Source organism: Manacus vitellinus, unplaced genomic scaffold (assembly GCF_001715985.3).
Source record: "Manacus vitellinus isolate BGI_N305 unplaced genomic scaffold, ASM171598v3 scaffold_2_pilon, whole genome shotgun sequence".
Lineage (NCBI taxonomy): Eukaryota > Metazoa > Chordata > Aves > Passeriformes > Pipridae > Manacus > Manacus vitellinus.
In genome coordinates this window covers 15,821,229-15,842,142 of record NW_021940208.1, presented here as the reverse complement: position 1 = coordinate 15,842,142, position 20,914 = coordinate 15,821,229, and the positions used below count along the sequence as shown (strand labels likewise).

The window sequence follows — 20,914 nt, the reverse complement described above, 5'->3', positions numbered from 1 at the left end:
AGGAAAAGGGGGAAGAGCCAGGGAGGACTGACATGGAGTTGAATGGCAAATATAGGCAAGAAGTGAGTTCCCACCCAAGAAACAGGTAAACACTGAATGCTGTTAGAAGAGCACTTGCTTATGAGCTAAGCTGGGCTTCTCCACTGACACAAATCGTTTTTGTTATCATCTTTTAGGAAGGTGATACCATGATAGGTTGCTACATCTGCTGAGATGTAATTTCTATTGGTGCCTCTTTTCTTCCAATATATTGCCGTTTCTTTTCTTTCCCTGTACATTTTTTTTTCTAGTCAGTTCTGTGGAAGTTTCTTTCAGGTACTTATATGGACTACTCAGACTTAAAATCCTCCAGAGTCAACTTGTGAAGCAGAACTCTGACTAGGGAGGGAGCTTAGGTATATTGAACTTTTGATCTGTTTTATAAGCAAATTGCCTTGAAATCCATTTATTTCAAGTGTGCTTAAAACTGTTTTTGCAACATCTGTCCCAGGAGGTGCATTGACACTTGAATCTTCTCAAATACACTGTCAACGATAACCGTTTCTTGCTGCTGCTCATTTTTAGCACTTTCTGCATTACTTACATGATCTTTTCACAATACTTTCAAGGGCACTGGAGTCTTATTTTGTTTTTTAAACTTGCTTCCTGAGAAAATAGTTGAAGTATTAAGATTGGCAATGTTGCCACTTGTTTGAATATACTTGTTTTGCTCTGCAGCCAACTACCTCCTTCCACGAGTGAATCATGTGAATTTGATGACCCAAGGCTGCTGCAAAACATTGAAAATGATCATGTAAGTCTACTCTTTGAATATCGTGCCTCTTAAATGCCCTATTCTAGGCCTGTCTGGAATTGAATGCGGAACAAATCTATTTGTGTGATGAAGTCTGCTCCATGAGTGTGTCATGCAAGCACAGAGGGGATAAAAAGGAATCAAAATAGCTCCCTCCAACGTCTTTCTACCCACTTGTCTTACTATTGAATTAAAGAAGCAGTGGCATCGATATGGATACCAGCTACCTATAGAACAGCTTCACATATGCTGTTGTATATGGAAGATAATGTTTTTGTAGCAAGTAATGATAGAAATTATAATTGTTTAAAAGAAAAACTACTGACTGTTCAAACATCTGTCCTGTTAAAATATTGTTTTTAACAGTAACCTCTAGGATTAGAAGGTGGTTCTGGTACGAGCCTTGCTTTAAGTATTGCAAACGTTTGGAATTTCAGTTATGTAGAGGATGTAAGGGATGAGACTTAATTGCAAATCTAAGCTTAGCTTGAGGCTTAGTGATTAGTAATTTTAACCTAAGTGGCTGAGTCCTAAAGGGTTCTAGTCTTTAGGGTGTCAGTTGATTGTTTATTCAGAAGTCATGTGGCTATGAGGTGTCTGACTGGACACCAGACAATTCAAACACTTGCAAAAAGCATGACCCTTGTTCTCTGCAGGCTGTCTCTCAGTATGGGATCTGAGCGCTGGCAAGCACAAACTCCACCAGCTGATTGTTCTTTTTAGACAATATAACTTCTGTGACTGGGCTAGTTAACTTTAGTTATGAGCATTTCAAATGTAGTTACAACATACTGTTTGTCTGCAGGAAAGCTTTGTTTTCTACTGTACAGTACTTAAGAACTTGAAATGCAGCATGGTGTAAATACCTAAATGAATTCTTAATTACTTGATGTGGCACTACGTATTCCTCGTGGTGATGGAGCTAAAGATGGCTCCTGTGCTCTAACGTACATCAAGGTGACCCTCCAAGTACAGTGCACTGGTTTCCTATGTGGCTTTTGTAATCATGTTCACTGGAAGGGTTTTCCATTGGACATCACTTGCAGCTAAGACTTGGATATCATCCTGTTCCTTTTTGTCCTGTTTGTTCATTTATGGCTACAGTTATGGCTTGTGGCAGTTGCTGACTCCAGGTATTCGTTCAGGTTTAGGAGTAGGCTGCAGATAAAGCTTGCTTGCACTCTTGCTGGCTGCTGTATAGATAAGTGCTCTGGTATATTTTAATAGACTCAGCAGAAGGGACATAGATGAATTGAGTTGTGAGATGAAATTTCTCATCTAACCTAGAGATGGCCCCTTATTTTTGGGCTATTTAATTATCTGATCTTCTCTGTGTAGAGTTTGTACTTTGGGAGATAGAAGAAATATTTGCTGTTGTAGCAGGCAGATAAAGAATTTTGGTAGCTTCCTTAGGTGTCACTTAGTCTAGACAGCTCAGAAGTCTTTGTTCTTTACATGCTGAGCCTTATGTATCAAGCTTCCTTTTGGGTGGGAACTTAAATGGATAAATACTGTTGTCATTGCACAGCTGACTGTTGGGCTGAACACACAGACACTGGGGAAACTTCTGGGTAGTAAGACTGAAAATGTGCCTTGTGTAGGCCAAAGATGTCCTTCAGAGCCTGACTGTACTGGAGGAATGGATGGTGATTTAGCACAAGATGTGGGAATGCAAGGGCTACATCTGACAGTTTGCTTGGCACATTCAGGTGTATTTGTCAGACTGTGTCAGTGAGATTAGGGCTGAATTCCATGATAGTGGTAGAGGGAAGGGTCTTTGTAGCTTTTTTGCATTTGGTCAGCTGCTAATGTGCATAAGCTGCTTCTTTCTGTCAAACTGCATAATGTCTTATTTTTCATAGCTAATAGATAGCTGCAGATGCCATTTGCAGATGTCTGACAATTTCTACTCATTTAGTGAACTGAGGTGATAAAACTGAAGTGTTCTAGCACAAGCTGCCTAGTGGGGCTAGGTGGTACTGTACTTAGTTGGGCAATTAATTCCCTTTAAACATTTGACCTTTCACAACTGAAGCTTTAGGTGTGATATCTACAAACTCTTAAGTGCTCATTGCTTTGGTCTTGAAGATTTTAGGTTTTTTTTCAGTCCAGTCACAAGTGTTAGTTTAGAGCTGTCTCAGTGCCAAGTAGTTTTCTTTCCAGGTTGAAAATAAAAAATTATGTACTTATACTCCCGAGACTGTCTTCCATCTGCTAGGAAGATTTTTAGCATCCTGTGTCACCTCTAGATTTCATAGCTCTTCTGGGCCACTGGTGTGTTAGGGCTGACTGATAGCCAAGTTCACTCTTGAATAGCAGTTCAAGAATTATTGCCCCATAGGAAATGTTCCAAGGAAAAATAACTTGTCTTGAAAACATATGGAAGTTTCTCTTGCCTGCTCTGGGATTTTAATGTGGAAGAAAGTACCTAGGTTTGTCTGCCTGTGCTTTTTCTTTGGAACTGGTTCTTTTGGATGAACTCTGAATGATGCTGTCTTCTCTGTATAGAGAAAATGGCATAAACTCTTAGTTTAGTAAGAAAAGATCAGTTGTTTTCTAAGATGAAAATGAATGTTTGGTGAATACACTAGGTAGTCTTTATCTTGGTGCTTGCTAGTTGCATATGTGCTATGGAGATGCAAACCTCTTTGCTGTGGGGTTGGTTATGTTTTACCTGATGATAGGAGAGCAGGGAAGGAGGTCAAGAAGTGAAGGAACTATAGACTTGGATCTCATCTTGGACTCCTGCATCTCCCCGAATTCTCTCTGAACTTCATCTATGAATTCCAATTTGCACAAGAACTTTGTTCAATGGCCCCCAAATTCTCTCTTGGCCAAGAAGCAGGAAAGTATAGCTGCAAATGCATAAATTGATTCAGTGAGTATGTGTTAGGAGTAGTTTAGCAGCTGACTTGGCAGAACAGACAACTGTTGTGTTCATGTTGAACCTTTACTACACTGAAAGTGTTTGTTTAGACCTTGCTAATATGTCTACTTATTTTTGTGAAGTGTGTGGAAACTGAGGCTGTTATCTGATCAGGCTTTTCTGAAATGACAGCTATCATCAGCTGATTCTTAATACCTTAGGAAAGCAGAACCAGAAAAGTATATCACTACTAACTGGGATGAAAAACTGGAATTTGGAATACAGTAATGCCAAAAGTATGTTTAGGTAGTGAGATCTGGGAGGCTTTAGTTTGGAAAGTAACTGTTGCTGGAAAACTGTGCAAACTTGTAATTTTATAGCTCACAACTAAATTATTAGAGCTTAGAGAGAAATATTTTTCATTTGTCTGCTTTTGTTCTTACTATGTGTGGGACTTTGCTACTGTTGTTCAAGTATAAGACAGCATCTTTTAATTATAGGTCATATTTCATTGTTTTTGGACAAGATGAACTTGCATTTAATTCTCTTGATATTCAAACACTGGTTAATGTTCTCTTTGAGTCTGTGCCTGAAATATCCTGGTCCTCTTTGGTTTTACCGGCTTCTTTGTTCCATGTGCCCAACACGGCTGGATCCTCACACTGCTCTCCAGATATTTTAGTGAACTAAACAGTAGGAAGTTAACATCTTTTTAAGATGGTGAGTCATAATTCTCCTTGGTAATCAAGTACATAAGTATTTTTGTAGTTGTCCTTGGCAGAATTTGCCACTTCCTTCTTTGAAGGAGTAAGCTCAAGTTGTTAGACTGTGCTTTAATATCCCATTGGCCATTTCTAGACCATTTGCTCAAAAAAATGTCAGTCCTGCTCATCTGGAGATATTATGAATGGAGGCACTGATCTCATACTGCTACAAGTAAAAAGAGAGGTGAAAAATCTTTAACTTCACATGCAACTTCCTTGTAATTTTATCAGCCGGCTAGAGAAAAGTAGTTTGTCTTCAGAGTGACCAGGCCAAGATAAGGACTTCTGTGATATATGTGCAGTTATGTAGCTCTGCAGAGTACAGTTTGCTCCCTGAAAAATGAAGGTTTGGCTCAATGTTTTGTTCCTCTGAATAAGGGAGCAAGGAAGGGATAAAAAGTTGTGATGCAGCTTCATGACCAGTTGTCTGTGCCTTGCTTGATAATGGATATTGCTGTGCCTTCTAGATAGCTAAACTTTGCTTTCATGGTGGATAATGCTTTATAGATAACAATCCAGAAACTGCTTTCAGAAATAGGGGATTGTTTCAATATGTATGTGGTTCTTAGCTTGTAGGGGCAGTAGGCAAAATAATTTAGCCGCTGGGGTGTATCCCTGGTATAGGTGCTTGTACACGAATTTTTTCATGGACCTTTGGAAAAAAAAGAAACAAACCAAAACCAGAGAAAGAAGCAATGGCTTTTACCCAGAGCTGTTGCCACATAAGGAGAAAAATGAGGGGGAAAAGGCGTTTAAAATGAGAACTACCGATTGTCTGATGAAAAAGAGACTAAAATATGCCAACTTTGTTCCAGCTACAGATAAACAGAGGTGGAAAAAATGGGGTGGAAAGAAATAAGGTTGACCTTAACAAATGAGCAGGCAAGAAATGTCTCTGAGACCATCAGTAAGAATTTGACTACTAAAATATCAGAGACTTAATAGAGGAAAATAAATAATAAGGTAGAATCAGTTAATCTGTGGGACTTCTGTCCTGTGCTGGGGTTAAACTTGGTATGTTGGAAGGGATGTGTTGCCACAGAACCCATTAATGAATCTTCTGTTCACAGATCTGAAAATTTGAACGCTCTACCCTGATTCATGCCTGTGCAACAAATATTGTTAGTATTGGAACAATATAGAAAGGAAACAAGTGACAACTGTGTGGAGGAGCTGTTGTGATAAGCTGGGACTCTGGTGATCTGTTGCAATAGAATTGGAAGGTTGCCCTGTAATACATTGTGAGCTGTGAAAGTATCAACGCAGCAGCAAATTATGTTGCTAACTTGAAAACATAAATATGTACATAGGAAGAATTAAAATCCATGTCATTACTGGAGACGGGTTGTTTCCAGCTGATAGAACGCATACTGTGAAAGCATGTTAAGGGGCTGGGTGATAAAAGTGTAAGAAGCACATCGAAGGTCTGCAGCAATAGATACTGAAATGAGAATTTGGCAGGCTCTGAATTTTGAGATGGAGATAAAACTTTCCATTATTTCCAGTGAAAGCAAATAGAAGCAGTAACCTCCTGATTGTAATTTGCTGTGGACTTAACATTTTACACATTACTCTCTGATTATATTCCACATGTTCATTTTCTTGAACATAGCCTCTGCACCCTCAGCATGTCACAAGTTACAACTGTTGTTATTTTAGTGGCATGTTACCGTACAATTTGGAGGTTTCAATATGCAAAGATAAAGGTCCTGTGTGAAACAGTTACTTTGAAAATCTTCATGACAAAGTAGGTGAAGTAAAACAAGGTCTACGATATTCAGTTTTTTTATTCCACTCTTTTCTAATACTCTTACTTTTTTACACATGTTGACATAGTGTATGCCAGCTGACATGGTTTTGTGGCTTTTATAGTAATTTACTTCCTACTCATTAAACCTTGATATTGCCAATAAAAACTTTATAAACTCTCACAGAATTTTTGCACATAAAAATATCATCTAGCTTCCAAAGTCAAGTAAGGCTTTCTGCAAAGGTAAAACTACTAAGTTCGTGTCTGACTCAGTCACTGAGCAAATGGCTGCTGTGACAGAAGACACTGATGATCCACAGAAGATCCAAGTGTGGATGTTATGGTTACAGCAGAGTTGGGGAAGGGGAACCATGTGTTCACTTCAGCTGAAATGAATTAGTTGTGTCTGGTTTTGAGCTGGGCAGCTGAGTACCATTTCTGACTGCTGAGACTATAAATACTGTGTCAGAGGCAGGAATGGAGAAGAGGGAAGAGAGGGGTGGGGGACTCAATTTCAAATCACTATAACTGCAGTTGCCAGAGTTGGCTATCACAGGCCTGTGGTTGAAGTGCTGTAGCATCTTTGCTGAGTTGCAGACCTGGTGTCTATCTAAGCACTTGGGGCTGACTGTGAACAGTGTTTTATATTCTATGTTCTCATGATGCTAAATGTGTAGGGACCATTGATTAATTTTATGCTTGGCTGGATGCTGTATTTCTGTGGAAGGGCACATGATGTTGCCTTCTACTGGCTATTCAACTGCTGTCAGCTCTGGATGTTCATTGCTAATGGAGCAATTGCATCAAGTTTAATTCTGATGTGGTTACTGTCACTCTTTTAGAAGCTGCCATAGTAATATTTCCTGTTGCTAGATTGTCATCAGCTTGTGGCAGATGTCTTCACCTATATGAAGCTTGGGGTGCTACAGAACTAATGCTTGTATATTCGGGGAGGTGGGGGAATATTCTGGCTTCGCAGCTCTCTTCAGCTTAAGTGAGGTCTTTATCATTAACACTCTTAATTCATCAATGCTGACCCTAAACTCTGCTGTCTTGATCTGCTGTAAGTAGAGAACAGAATGTTTTTTGTTTGTTTTTTTTTTTGGTCTGTGATACCTCTGTGGTCTTCTCAGTTTAGTGAATAGATGCTTCAGTCTGTGTGTAATGCTAAACCTCACTTTTCTGGTGTCTTGTCTAGCCCACAGCTGTACACATACAGGAGTTCCTCACGCTGCTAGCCGTGTGTCATACTGTTGTTCCTGAGAGACAAGGAAATACAATCATCTACCAGGCCTCCTCTCCAGGTTAATTGTTGCTTTCTTTTTTGGGAGGGAAGGAGTTGAAGGAGTAGAAGGTAGATGGAAGGGAGGTCCATAAATTTCTGTGAAGATCATTGATTTTGAAGGAATGATGTCCCCCATGATGGTAGCAGTAGGTCTGGCATCTCCTGTCATCAGTACACGCTGCTTTTGAATGTCTCCTATGAAACTACAGTGTTCATGATGTTCCTTTAGAGATAGGCTGGGCTCATGATGCCTTCTGCTCTCATGAGACCTTCTACTCTGGCCTTTCTGCAGTGATGAAAAGCAAAAGTAAAACTTGGAGTCTGTAGAGCTGATTCATGGAAGTAATTATTTGTTTCTGCATTAACAACTACTTGCTTTATTTGGCATAAGTACAGACTGTCTTTCTTGATCTAGTAGTATCTGCGTAAAGCAAAATAGGGAGCAACCAAGTGCTGGTACATGACATGGTATAACCAATAGCAGAGTCCTGGCCACATTCAGGCCTGCCCTTGACACATTTTTTTTCTCCTTTAAGTTAACACAGAGGTATTGAAGAGTATAGGCATGGCCAGAATGCAGAACAGCATGACTCTGCTCTCCATCAGTTTTATCTCTGTTAGTGAAGATATTTTTAGAATTGCTGTAGTGGTGTTTTGAGTGAGGAAGCAGTATCATTTCTCATTTATGTTCTAGTGTGTCTGAAAAGTAGGGTGAAGAGCCCATGTAAGGAAGCTCTGGAGAGTGTGATGAACCATGAAGAGACTAACAGTACTGTAGAGACATTAGGGTTGCTTAAACTGGGCACTAAATTCACATGTGTGGTGGTTGTGCTTAATGGCACTTGCTCCTTAATGAGGCTCTTTAGGTACCTACTGGAGGTACAAGTGTTGACTCTGGTTTCAGCTCTGTTATTTGAGCTCCTAATGACACTGCTCATTTTAGTCTCTAGAAGTCAATGCTGTATTTCTGTAGCATGTGAACTTAGTGCCTTTACAGCAGAAAATGGATTAAAGGCATATTGTAGGAATTTGGAGTAACAACATAGGCTTTGATCTTCTTTCAGAACAGGTATTTTTTCCCTTTTTCCTGTAGAAAATTATGACTTCTCCAAAGAACAGAGTTTAATGCTTCAGTAGTTACAGGATATTTTATATGGATTGAGTACAAAGTTCGTGTAGTTGATATTACATGGCCTTTGTAGAACTAAGCATTGAACCTTTTTGTGTAAGGGTGTGCAGAGCTACTCTAGCAACTGTACACAGGACAGTATATAGGAAAGGGGACTTCTGTTCTGGCAGTCTGACATATTTAATATGGGTTTTGGAGGCCTCTCTTACATACCAGATGAAATTTAAGCTTTTTGTTTGTTTTGGCAGATGAAGGGGCATTAGTGAAAGGAGCAAAAAAACTTGGTTATGTCTTCACAGGACGGACTCCGCATTCAGTTATCATCGATGCGGTAAGTGGTAGATGCGCATGGCACAGGCTGCCAAGCTCATGCAGAGCCTCCCGTGTGGCTCCTGTGAGGGCCCTTTTCCAGGGTCCTTGTGGTGCTTACAGGCAAAAGGCTTTTGCACACGAGGCGAAATGGTTTTAATCTATCTGAAGATGCAAAGTCCTTTACCCTTCTGTGTGGCATGGGCAATAGGAAGTTGCAAGCTTACACGGGAAATAACAGCAGTTGTGCCTGAAAAATATTTTCCTTGTCTGGGAAGCACAGATGGGAACACTCACACTCAGAAGCAAATTCATATCTCTGGCTGACTATTATGTTTAGTGGTTACAATTCTTCTAAGTGTTTCATTTCTTGTATTAAAAGGAATTATTTTTCTTCTGAGTAAGATGTTCTGCATCTTCTTAAGATGTATCTACTTAACAAGCTCTTTATGCAGGGATGTGTAGTTAATGGGTTACAGTTGACACAGACAGTGTCAAACTCATGGGCTACGTTCAGACTCAAGTTGCAGTCTAAGCTAAAGTGGTTCCAGATTTATACAGATGCAGCTGGTAGGGTGCTTTTTACAAATGATGGATGTATTTTTGTCCTTCCTCTTGGGTGTGTTCACTTCCAAATTCCTTGGTACACTGCCAAGATGAGCACTTAAAACACATCTTCTAGGACTTGTCACAAACTTTTAACAATTTCTCAGAAATTACTTCTTAATTTAAGGGGAAGAATTTAGGATGAGCAGTCATCTAGAGCTGTCTAGGTGCTTCTCTTCTTTGCAGGAAGAGCCAGGCCTACCTGACCTAGCTTTATACTCCCAATACCAAGTTAGGAGCATGGTCAGTCTACAGCCAGCAATAAAAGCTGTCACTCCCAGAGGTTCCTGTCCCTCCTCATTGCCTATGTCAGTGGCAGCACATGTAACATGGGTCAGAGATGCCTTTTGGTCTTGGGGATATTGCTGAATTGAAATGTGCCTTGTAGGACAGGACATAAGTCTATACTACAATCAGATTTTACTGCAGCACTTTCTTTAACCACATGCTACAAATACCACTGAAGTTTTGAGACTCCAGTAATTCCTACTACTCCTTGTGTCTGTTATATAACAAGTATGGCAGGTGTTTTGAAATCTTGCTCTTTCTTCAGGTGGTTCATGCTCAACCCTAGCAGAGAGTTGTTGGTGATAAGAGGAATTTCTCCTCAGTTAACTTTTTTTTTGCCACGAAAAATGTAATTAATGTTCTTGTAAATTCAAGTAAAAGAAATGCTTAGGGAGTTCAGTCAAAGGTTATTTTAACACCAAATCTGGAGAGCATCTTTATTTTAACTTGGAAAAACACTCACAGCCTGTTGATAGCTGTTAAGAACTAAATATGCAGCTTACGTTTCAGAGCATGCCTGTAGTTTTGGAGTAAGATATTGATTCCGTTGTAATGGTGCAGCAATAGTGAATGAAGGATGCCACAATACTGAATGTTGAAGGAAGTTCATTAAATTGGGCTCTGCGTACTTTAACCAGCAGAGGGAGCCATTGCCATATTTATTTATACTGGGTTGTGTGAGAGACACCTGACCAGCTTGCATGTTTGCACGTGTGAGAACACAATGTGGATTGTACTTATAATAGTACGTGCTTTGTTTTGTAGCTGGGGAAGGAGAAAACCTTTGAAATTCTTAATGTGCTGGAGTTTTCCAGGTGAGTTTTCCTCTAATATACTAAATGCAGCATGAGAATACCATTCTTGTAAATGTGTTATTGAGATAAAAAGATACAGCTGATGCAGTAGAAAAGCAGAACTTCATTAGTTCTTGTTCTGCCCCTTCATCTTCTCATTTCTGATGTAGGACGAGTACAGAGCTGGTGGCTGTTGGCATGTGAGCATGAAACTCCCTTGCCACTGCATCTCGATTTATTGAAAAGTTGCTGCTCTGGAAGTGTTTTGCTGTAACGTGTGGATATCCTAATGTGTTACTTGTCTTCTTGAAGAACATACTTTGAGATCACGCTTTTATAGATCTTCTGTAAATTACTTGGTTTTGAGTAGATGGAAACTGCAACTGGAGCTGCCCCTTCTTAACAACTGCTCCAACTATGAAAATATAAACATTGCAAGCACTTCGAGCATGTCAGGTCCATTAGGATGGGCATTGCTTGCGTAGCAAGAAGCTTTGTTTGATGAATTGGATCCCTAAATCACTGGAGATGATTTTTATTTTTCAGTTGATAAAAGTTATGTCAGTTTGGATGGTGCTAGTCAGCAGTCTTTTTTGGTGTTTTTTGTTTTTTCTTTTTCTACTCTTACTGTGGATTAAAGCCTTGAACTCTTGTCCTCTGCTGTCTTTGAATTGGCTGGCCTTGCTCAAAAGGACTATGTAAAACTAAAGGTGGGGGATATTAGGGTAGGCAGCTTTTCTTGTGTGCTGGCTTGCTTTGAAGGTTATTCTTGACTACTTTGCCCTTTCCTACTACATAATGTAGCTACATAAGCTACTTGTGGAAAGTATCTAAAAAGGCGCTAAAGAGTCTTTGGGGGTTTTTGACAAGCTGACCACAGTACCCTGATGTCTATAACAGGACTGTAGCCTGCTTGCAGCAGAAAAAAGCTATCTTACTTTTCCCCTGCGTGTAGCAACTTCCCACGTGACCAGCAAGGAAGTTCCTACAATGAGATTTCAAGGAGCATATGGAAGTTTCCCAGTGTCATTAGCACGTTGCAGAAATTCTGGCCACAGCTAATTGCTGCCCTTCTACCCCCTCTTTAGAAAGTCTCAGAAGGGATTGTTTTATCTTATGATACGTGCCAAGAGCTTGCGTACTTACACGTTGCTCTTGACCTCTGAAAAGAGACCAGATCTCCCAGAGCAACTTCAAGAGGAGAAGGAGAGTTGCTCTACGCTCTGATCTGTTTGTTCACATTGGCAAAAAATTGTCCTTTTGCTAAGGCAAATGTTTATACAAAACCACAGGTTCCTAGGGTTTCCTTGATGAGAGTTGATTTGCTTGTGTCTGCCTCTTACAAGTTGTGTTGTGTTTTTTCTAGTGCATCTTTTAAAGGAGAGATTACTAAGTAAAATGCCAAAAATTATCTTTAAAAAAACCCTATCCTTGCCTATGTTCCTATGTTAAATGTCTATGTACAGTATGCTACTGTCCACCTTTATGTTATTTTTAAGATACATGCCAGGCTTGACTGTCTTGATAAGCAGCCTTGCTCAGGATGTTTGGCTTCCTTCTACATAATTGCAGCTATATAGGTCTGAGTAGACCTATATAAAAAACCTGTGGGGAGGCCAAGAACTGGTCTATACCATAATTCCATTCTATGATGTTTCTGCTTTCTTTTGAGTTAGGAAGTTAAATAACTGCCCTTGACAGTGGATGGTTGTTTCGATGTCTGTTACACATATAATAGATACATCCAGCCTTAATGATTCTGTTTCTAGAGTGAGTTCCCAAAACAATTTTGCTAGAGGAATAAGAAAAAGTTGAAAGTAAATGTGGCTCCCATTTTTTCCAGAGCATTTTATCCTATCTTGCCTTTTTCTTGCTTACATTTGAGTGTAAGTCTGTGTTCTGATTAAGTGCTTGGCAACAGGAGCCATAGGGCTGAAGCTGGAAATGGGCAATTTAGTGTTTCTCTCCTTGCTGTCAAGGGTTGTGTGATCTTAAGTTACTACTCTTATATCGCATCATATCTCAGATGCACTGAACACATGTGAGAAAATTCACTGGCTGGAACAGGAATTACTCTTGATCGCTTTGACTAATGAAAGCAAATATTTTTTTTTCACTAGCAACAGGAAGAGAATGTCAGTGATTGTTCGAACTCCAGCAGGACAACTACGTCTCTACTGCAAAGGGGCTGTAAGTAATTATGCTGCCTAATGGAGAATTAACAGTACCAGTTATTGTTTCAACAGCTGTGGCTGATGCTGGCATTTCATGTCTCATACATAATACCTGTTAGCTTTCTGTTTAAGGCCAAGTGATTTAAGAGAGCTGTCATTCTTCCTCTGACTCCTTTTGCAGGCAGGAAGATTGCTAGGCTTTCTACTGCCCAGTTAAAATCCTGAAACTAATGGGAGCAGTACCCTTTACTTCAGCAAAGTCAAGATTTCACCCAGCTGTGCTGTGGGAGTTTAGGAGCTGGACTAAATGCTGTTGTCTGAATTTATAATATTAAAATCTGTTCTCAAGTGGTTGGCTGTTGGTCTGGCTCTTCTGCACCTCTGCACCTGCTGTTTGTCATCATGACTTGCTCCATGTTGTGCTTCTGTCTCCACTGACAAGAGCAATAATCTACCACAGTACAAAGTCTGCAAAACTAGCATTGTCCACAACCAGAAAGTCATTCTAATGTCAGTGGAAAATTATGGACCTGGCTTTTTTTCAACAGGGAAAAAGTATTTTTGACCTCTAAGGCTCTAGTTTACTTGAATTTGTCCTGACATATAGGTCTGGGTGCGTTGCTCTATTGCTTCAGTTTACCTCCCCTGATTTGATAAAGATGTGCTGGCTTCATGCTGGAGTGATGAAAGTGCGTTAAGACCACTACCATTGTGCAGTAATTTACAGTTGCATGTCTAGTAGGACCACACAGACTTGCAACTGCTCGTTGTTCATGCTATGCCTGAATTCACACTGTTTTTTGGAGTGTGGCACTGGAGGGGATGGAGAAAAGGAGAGTTTGTAGTACAAAATTTCATATTGTCTTCCATATGAGCAGCCCTAGATGTACTAACAGAGCAAAAGTGTTGCAGTGATTAGTGTAATCTGGTGGTTTGTCTGCTGCATCTGCCACTCATCTGAGATGTAAGTTAACTGCCTGTTTTGCATTAACTTTTGCACATTCTGGTAGTCATCCTCTGTCCTGTCACTTCCACAGTAAGTTGGTTTGTATGCCTGTCTCTAATCAATGCTAGATGTAGGCCTGTTTACTTAGCTTAAGAGCATATGTATGAGTAAAAGTAGGGTTTCTGTATTTTACATGTTTGTAACAACTTGTTCTGGTAGTTGCAGAATAAAATCCGGAGACTCTAGATACGATGGTGCTGTATTTTGATTGCAGCTTTTAGCCTTTTCAGTTGTCCTTTGATTTAGTGATGAAGAAAGCTGTTGCAGGAGGGAGGTTGCTTCTGAGAGAATTTTGCAGTAGAATGAGATCAGTGTTTCTGCCTCTTAATTTTTAACATCAATGGGAATCTTTTCTAGAAAGGATTGCGGGAAACTCTTCTTCTGCATGCGAGTACAAGTATGTACTGAACTTAAGACCAGACAGTTACTCTCTGAAATCAGTAGATTGTCTTATAACTTAGAGAGAAATGTTTTGTACTGCCCAATAATGGTGACCTTTTTATGGAAAGAGGGGAGAAGGGCAGAGTGTACTTCTGTCTTCATTATTGAAAGTGGATGCAGTATTCCCGCCACTGGGCACAACCTAAATGACTTAATCAAATCAGAATCTCTAAAACCCAAATGTGTTACTTTTAAATATAGTCTTGGCTTTGATATTAGCAAGTCCATGAAGGTTGCTTCACTTGAGCTTGTAAATACACAAATGGAAACTTCATATGTAGACTTACTCTGTTGTAATGAATTTGGTTTTAATAGGATAATGTAATTTTTGAGAGGCTATCGAAAGATTCCCAGTATATGGAGCAAACACTGTGCCATCTTGAATACTTCGCAACAGAAGGTAAGAGAAACAGCATGCACTGAGAATTCAGTTTTATCAAATTACTTGCAGCATCTTCTACATTGTCTAAGATAAGCAGTGTCAAATAAGATGATTATGAAGATAAATCAAGAAGTGTGTAATCAGCAATTTAAAAACTGTAAGATGACTTTAAGATTAGAGAGGTTTTTGCCCTGCTTCTGTGTGATTTCAGTAGGGAAGTGGAAAAGATGGTGTTCTCTGTGTCCATGATGAAAGGGTATAAGTTGTATTGCCCAGAATAACTCAACTGCACTGGAGTTAGAGTTGTAAAAGTTGAATGCCAAAGTCCCTGGCTTTACGAAGCAGAGTGATAATCTGAACGTGCTGGGAAGCCTTGTAGACCAAGACATCAAAGATGACCTGAAATGGTCTGTATGGCCTTTGGCTGATGTAACACCTCTGTTCACAGGGAAGCACTTGGCTTTGTTCCCTCTGCTGCAATAGCATAAGATACTTGTGCTGTAGTAAAACCATGAACCAGTGGTTTTCTTCCTAAATCTGAAAACATCATTCAGCTTTTAAATATATATTTTTTGCAGACTCCCGCGTTCCCAGTAAAGAAATTTTTGTATTTAATGGCACACGTGCATTTCTGCTTGATTCATGCTAGGAAAAAAAATTATTACTTCTCTATGTAAATTTTTGTCAGTGGTGTAATAAATTGATTTTCATACTTCGCGGACCCTATTCACTATATCATACATGTCCCATTATTAATGTGAGTTAGATTTATACACTGAAGGAGAAATTGGTCTTGCTAAAAAAAAATGGATGATGTGGTATGTTTGACGAAGTAACATCTCCAATCACAGTATGTAGCCAGTTTTTTAATTTGATCTTAAAAATACATGAAAGCAAGACTTGTTTTCATGCTCACTTAGAAGGTTAAAGATGACACTTTTGTTGGTCAAGTATGGCTAGATTTCAATAGTGAAAATCAGGGACTGGAGACATCTAAGTTTTTACCCATTAGACTCTTGATTTGCACCAACATTAGTAATGAAATGAGCCAGACTTTTGGTTTACATTTGTGGAAATTTAAGTGCTTTAAAAATGTTGAGGGAGATTTTGTGGAATCCAGAGTTTAGCAATCTGTGTTAATAGCTCCTGTTGTTCCAGTGAGAGGGTTGGAATTTAGTGTTCATTAGGGCATTAATGATTTACTGATTCTCAGTGTAATTTTACTGTGGATAATGGCTGCCTTATGTTTCATAGGTCTGAGGACATTGTGCATTGCTTATGCAGATCTATCAGAGAAGTCTTACAGAGAGTGGTTGAATGTCTACAATGAATCCAGTACAGTTCTGAAAGACAGAACTCAGAAGCTGGAGGAGTGCTACGAGATCATTGAAAAGGTGAAACATACTTCTTTGATTAGATACAGGTTTCCTTAGATGAGTATTTTTCAGTGGAATTTGGGCTTTATACAATAAAGTAAACTGTTAATTTAGTAGATGAGAAACTGAAAAGATGTTCTTAGATGGCAGCCTGTTCAGTCCATAGATCTCTCAAGTTTTAATTTGTAAGTCTGAGACAAACTTATGGATTAAAAAAAAATAATTTCTACTTATAAAAGCTTTTCACACACATTTTTTTATCTTCCTTTTTTGTGTAAGATTTTTGTAACTTGATAAAGCTAATGTATAAAAATCGTTGTGTTGCACCAAATTCCCATGTACTAGTATATGAAGAAATGCACTGCTTTTCATACAGCAGTCACAGTTCAGGTGTTCTGAAGGCTTCATTGTAGGCACAATGAAGTCCTTACCAAAGCCTGTAGTTGCATGGACTGAAAAAAGGTGGATAAACTGCACTCCATGAAAATTGCAGAGCCCTTAATTTTGGAAGGGAAAGGTAGGTATTGGAGAAGCAATTTGAAACGCTGATCACACATAGAATTAAATGTTAAAGTGCCAACACTAGGGGCCAGTGTTTCTCCTAGCCTTGTTGGTCTTGCTGCTTTCTGAAATGCTGGTAGTCGCACTCCTCACCTACAGGTGTTCACGCTCTTCCCCCTTGCTCCAGGTATTTCACTCTCATTTTATTTAGTGGTTTCTTTAAAACATGCTTTGAACTTCAATTTATTTTAAAATTAATATTAAAAATGCTGCTTAAGTTCTGGAACACTCTTTTTTATTGGGGCAGAATCATAGAATGGCCTGGTTTGGAAGGGACTCTAAAGGTCATTGAGTTCCAACCTCCTGTGATGGGCAGGGACACCTTTCACTAGACCAGGTTGCTCAGAGTTCAATCCAAACTGGCCTTGAATACTTCCAGGGATGGGACATCCGTGAGGAAGTTGAGACTAGGATGGGAGTTAACTGTCACAGGGTAACAGAAAAGCTCCAAGAACTCTTTCAGCAAGAGCTGAGGATTGAGTCTTTGTTTTCAAAGTAATGCCTAAAAATCTTCTTTTGTGTTACAGTGTGTCAGTAACAGTGGCTGTCTAATCATTAATTCTGGGTAGCTCCTTTCAGTGTTCTGCTTCTTGCGCTGTGCTCTTGTATTCCTCTGTTGTCACTGAGGTGAAACATGAACGTGGCTTTAACTTAACTTTAAAGTGTGTTCTCAAACCTTAGATCATTTTTGGTCGTCTACCTTCCACCTTTTTTCACAATTCAGTATCTTGAAAAAAGGGGAACCCACACATGGGTTTTAGAATTGGAGCTTTGGACTTGGTACCATATTGGCAAGAACTATCCACTGTATGCCTTTCCTGTTACTGCTTGCTTGCTGCTCATACCAAGGAACAGTGTATTTCCAGATAAACTGGCTTGTGGCTGTGACATAAAATACAATGTATTTTAACAGGCTAATGTTTGTTGTTTTTTTGTTTTTTTTTCATCTAAGAGCTCAAATTGAGAGCAAGAGAGCTACTTTGTCAGTCTGAGTGTTGAAATGGCTGGATCACAGTACAAGTGCACATGCAGAGACCAATTTGAACTGGCTTCCTTCCCCAGTTGTACGCTGGTTGAGAGGGCTTTGGTGAGCCCAATAGTAACTCCCCTGCTCAGGTAGCTCAACCATGCTGGTCCCTGTGCTGTCATGTTTAGCTGTTTTGGGGGAAAAAAAGACAATCTGCAATTACACACTTGGATTCCATTTGTAGCAATACTGAGAGCATTTGTAGGACTTAATGTTTCATTGGGAGGTTGTAGGGTACTAAAGCATGAGAACTTGTATGAGCTGATTCTGCTATCTTTACCAACTGAATATCTCATAACAAAAATGAAGCTTTATCAAGACCTGCAACTAATGCCAGCTTTACACACCTCTATGAATAATAATTTGCTCTTCTGTTCTTTAGGCATCTGTAGATTCATACAAGCAGAAACTGCTTTAATGCCCTCTTTGTGGTATCATAGAAGGGTTTGGGTTCAAAGGGGCCTTTCAAGATCATCTAGTTCTAACCCCCCCCCCCTCCATGGACAGGGACACATTTCAGTAAACCGGGTTCCTCAAATCTCTACCCAGCCTGGCTTGGAACACTTCCAAGAATGGGTCATCCACCTCTTCTCTTCGCAACCTATTCAGTGTCTCACCACCCTCATCTTTTTCAGTTTAGAAGCATCACCTCTTATCCTGCCACTTCAGCTGTCTTTCTCCATATTTTGTATAAGCCCACTTTTTATATAGAAAGGCCACAATAAGGTCACCCTGGAGCCTCATCATCTCCAGGCTGAACAACAGTAACTTTCCTAACTACTTCTGTTCACTTCATCTGTCTTCATTTCTGTTGAATAATTTTAGTCTCTACCAAGAATAGAAGCTGTTACTTTTTCTGTATAATTACTGAAGTGATACAGTATACTTAAACTCAATTTATATCAATTTATGTTAGATTGAAGATCTTTGCATGTCTAAGGAATCATTAATATGCTTTTAAAGGTAAAATTTGAGTAGACTGTACCATTTGACAAGATTTATTTCTTAGCTGTTTTTTCTGCCTCACTTTTTTTTCTCTAAGGTAGCCATATCTCTTCAAGAAATTACTGTAGAATTGCATAAGAATATGGCAAACTCTGTAGTTTTAAATTCATTATATGAAGCATGTTTTTCTGGCAGACATCTGTACATTGACTAGAGATACTTGGATTGATTAATGTTCATACCACTTGTATTACTTAAATGTAGTGATTATATCCATAAATAGTTACAATAATTTTTGCTTTTAGTGATTGTATCCAGTCTGTATGTACATTTTATGGACAGAAATTAGTTTAAATGATGTGATGCCAAATGACTTGTTTTGTGAGCTTAAATACATAAACTGTGACCACTCATCATGTTGCTATGGTGATTAGTGAATGCTCCAGTATATACGTTCATCCATAGGTTAGCTTTGAGTTTTAAAACTTCAATTAATTATTCTTGAAATGTTGCCATCTTTCTGATCAGAAACACTCTGTTCCATTCTGTACCTCTTGAAATGTGAATTGTGTGCAGAGGAAGTAGAATAGCCACACCAGAAATTTACTGTAGTATAAATTGCTTGTCAAAATGCAGTATTAACGAGAGGCAACATGCTGTCTTAATTCTGTTTTGAGTGTGTTCCACACAGAGGTTTAACTTCAGAAAACAATCCCTCAAATTCTTTTTTTTTTCTTTTTTCAGGATTTGCTGCTTCTTGGAGCTACAGCCATTGAAGACCGCCTGCAAGCAGGTGTTCCAGAAACAATAGCCACACTAATAAAGGCAGAAATTAAGATATGGATTTTGACGGGTGACAAACAGGAAACAGCTCTCAATATAGGTATCCATCCTTCTGGTTACTCTGAATTTGTCTGATACATAGCAGGTTACATGCTATGTGGGATTTTAAACAAAATCAGGCCTGCTTCATATAGGATGGTTCCTCTGTAGCAGGGCATGACTTTGGAGAAGGGGGTTTTTAGTGAAATCTTCACTATGAGTGTTGGACTGTATTCAGATGTTTTGGTTTTTGAGGCAAAAGGGACATTTCTACTCTTGATTAGGTGCAGTTCTTTTATTGAGTGAATATATGTAACTCTGCTTTCTGATGGAAACCGAACAACCTAACCAGGCTAATGTTTCCGATATTCTGTGCGTTGTATGAAACTGGTTTAGAGTTTCTTTTTTCTTACTGACTGCCTTTTGTAGGCTTTAATAGAGTTTGGGATATGATGAGAAATATGGTAATGCAAAGTGTGTAGATTACAGGTTCTGGCAAACTGTGTCTGTGAAAGAGGGTGGAAGCTTGAATAATTGACCCTGATGGTACATCTGTTCGTACGTTGTGATTGTTAGCAGAAGTGTGTTGCTGCTGATGCTCACTATTGAGTGTGTGTGTGTATGGAGATCAGTATGGGTTGTTTTACTGAGGTATAATCCAGATATCTTTGTCTCAACCTTGATGCATCCTGGCTTACAGGCTACACCCTTTGTAATGCAAAAACCCCCCAATGTGCAATGATGTGAAAAGAAAGTACAAATTCAAGTGTTTATTAGACAAGTGTGCTTCCGTACTGATGGAGTACGGTGGTAACCTAATTAAGACATAGGTGTTGATCTGGTTACCTGTTTTTGCAGCATAAAACTGGAGAGTTTTAAGCATTTGTAAGTTTAGGTTTGTTATTAGAAGCAGCCCTTAAACATTACATTTCTTCTTGAACACGAGACCCCACCTGTAGTATTGCATCCAGCCCTGGGGCTCCCAGTACAAGACACACATGGACCTGTTAGTGTGGGTGCAGAGGAGGGTCACAAAAACTATCAAAAGGCTAGAACATCTCTCCTATGAAAACAGGCTGAGAGTTGGGGTTGTTCAGCCCGGAGAAGAAAAGGCTCTGGGAAGACCTTTCAATACATAAAGGGAGCTTATACGAAAGACTGAGTATGACTTTTTACCAAGGCCTGTAGTGGCCAGGCGAAAGCCAATCATTAGAAACTGAAAGAGTTTCAGACTGCACATGAGGAAGGTCATAAATGTGTCTGATAATGGTTAATATTCCCAACACCTATCCAATACTAAGATTTTACTGTAAGGGTGGACTGAACTGGAGGTTCACATTGTAATTTCCATCCTATTGCAATTAGGTGCTGTGCTCTCTAGCACTTCTGCTACCATGCTCGTCTTGCATTGGATATACCACATGAGTAGGTCTAGTAAACACTCAAAACGCAAATCTTTCAGCCCTTTTCTCAGTGGGGATGCTGCGAAGGTGGGTAACCTGGGTAGCAATACCTTGTACCATCACAAAATGCAGCCATGGCTAAAATTTCTGAGCTGTGCCTATGCTACCATTATGCTTCATGCAATGCTAGTAG

General features: G+C 39.4%; 1 protein-coding gene across 3 annotated transcripts in view; it reads left to right on the top strand.

Annotated features, from left to right (window-relative positions):
- ATP8A2 (ATPase phospholipid transporting 8A2) overlaps positions 1-20,914 on the top strand; it is a 295,712-nt gene that overhangs the window by 44,360 nt on the left and 230,438 nt on the right. For all 3 annotated transcript variants that reach the window (XM_018071399.2, XM_018071397.2, XM_018071400.3), the window contains exons 16-23: positions 718-793; positions 7,372-7,477; positions 8,836-8,918; positions 10,556-10,605; positions 12,705-12,774; positions 14,521-14,605; positions 15,842-15,981; positions 19,241-19,379. In XM_018071399.2, coding sequence (XP_017926888.2) covers positions 718-793; positions 7,372-7,477; positions 8,836-8,918; positions 10,556-10,605; positions 12,705-12,774; positions 14,521-14,605; positions 15,842-15,981; positions 19,241-19,379 — 749 coding nt within the window. The remainder of the gene's footprint in view (positions 1-717; positions 794-7,371; positions 7,478-8,835; positions 8,919-10,555; positions 10,606-12,704; positions 12,775-14,520; positions 14,606-15,841; positions 15,982-19,240; positions 19,380-20,914) is intronic.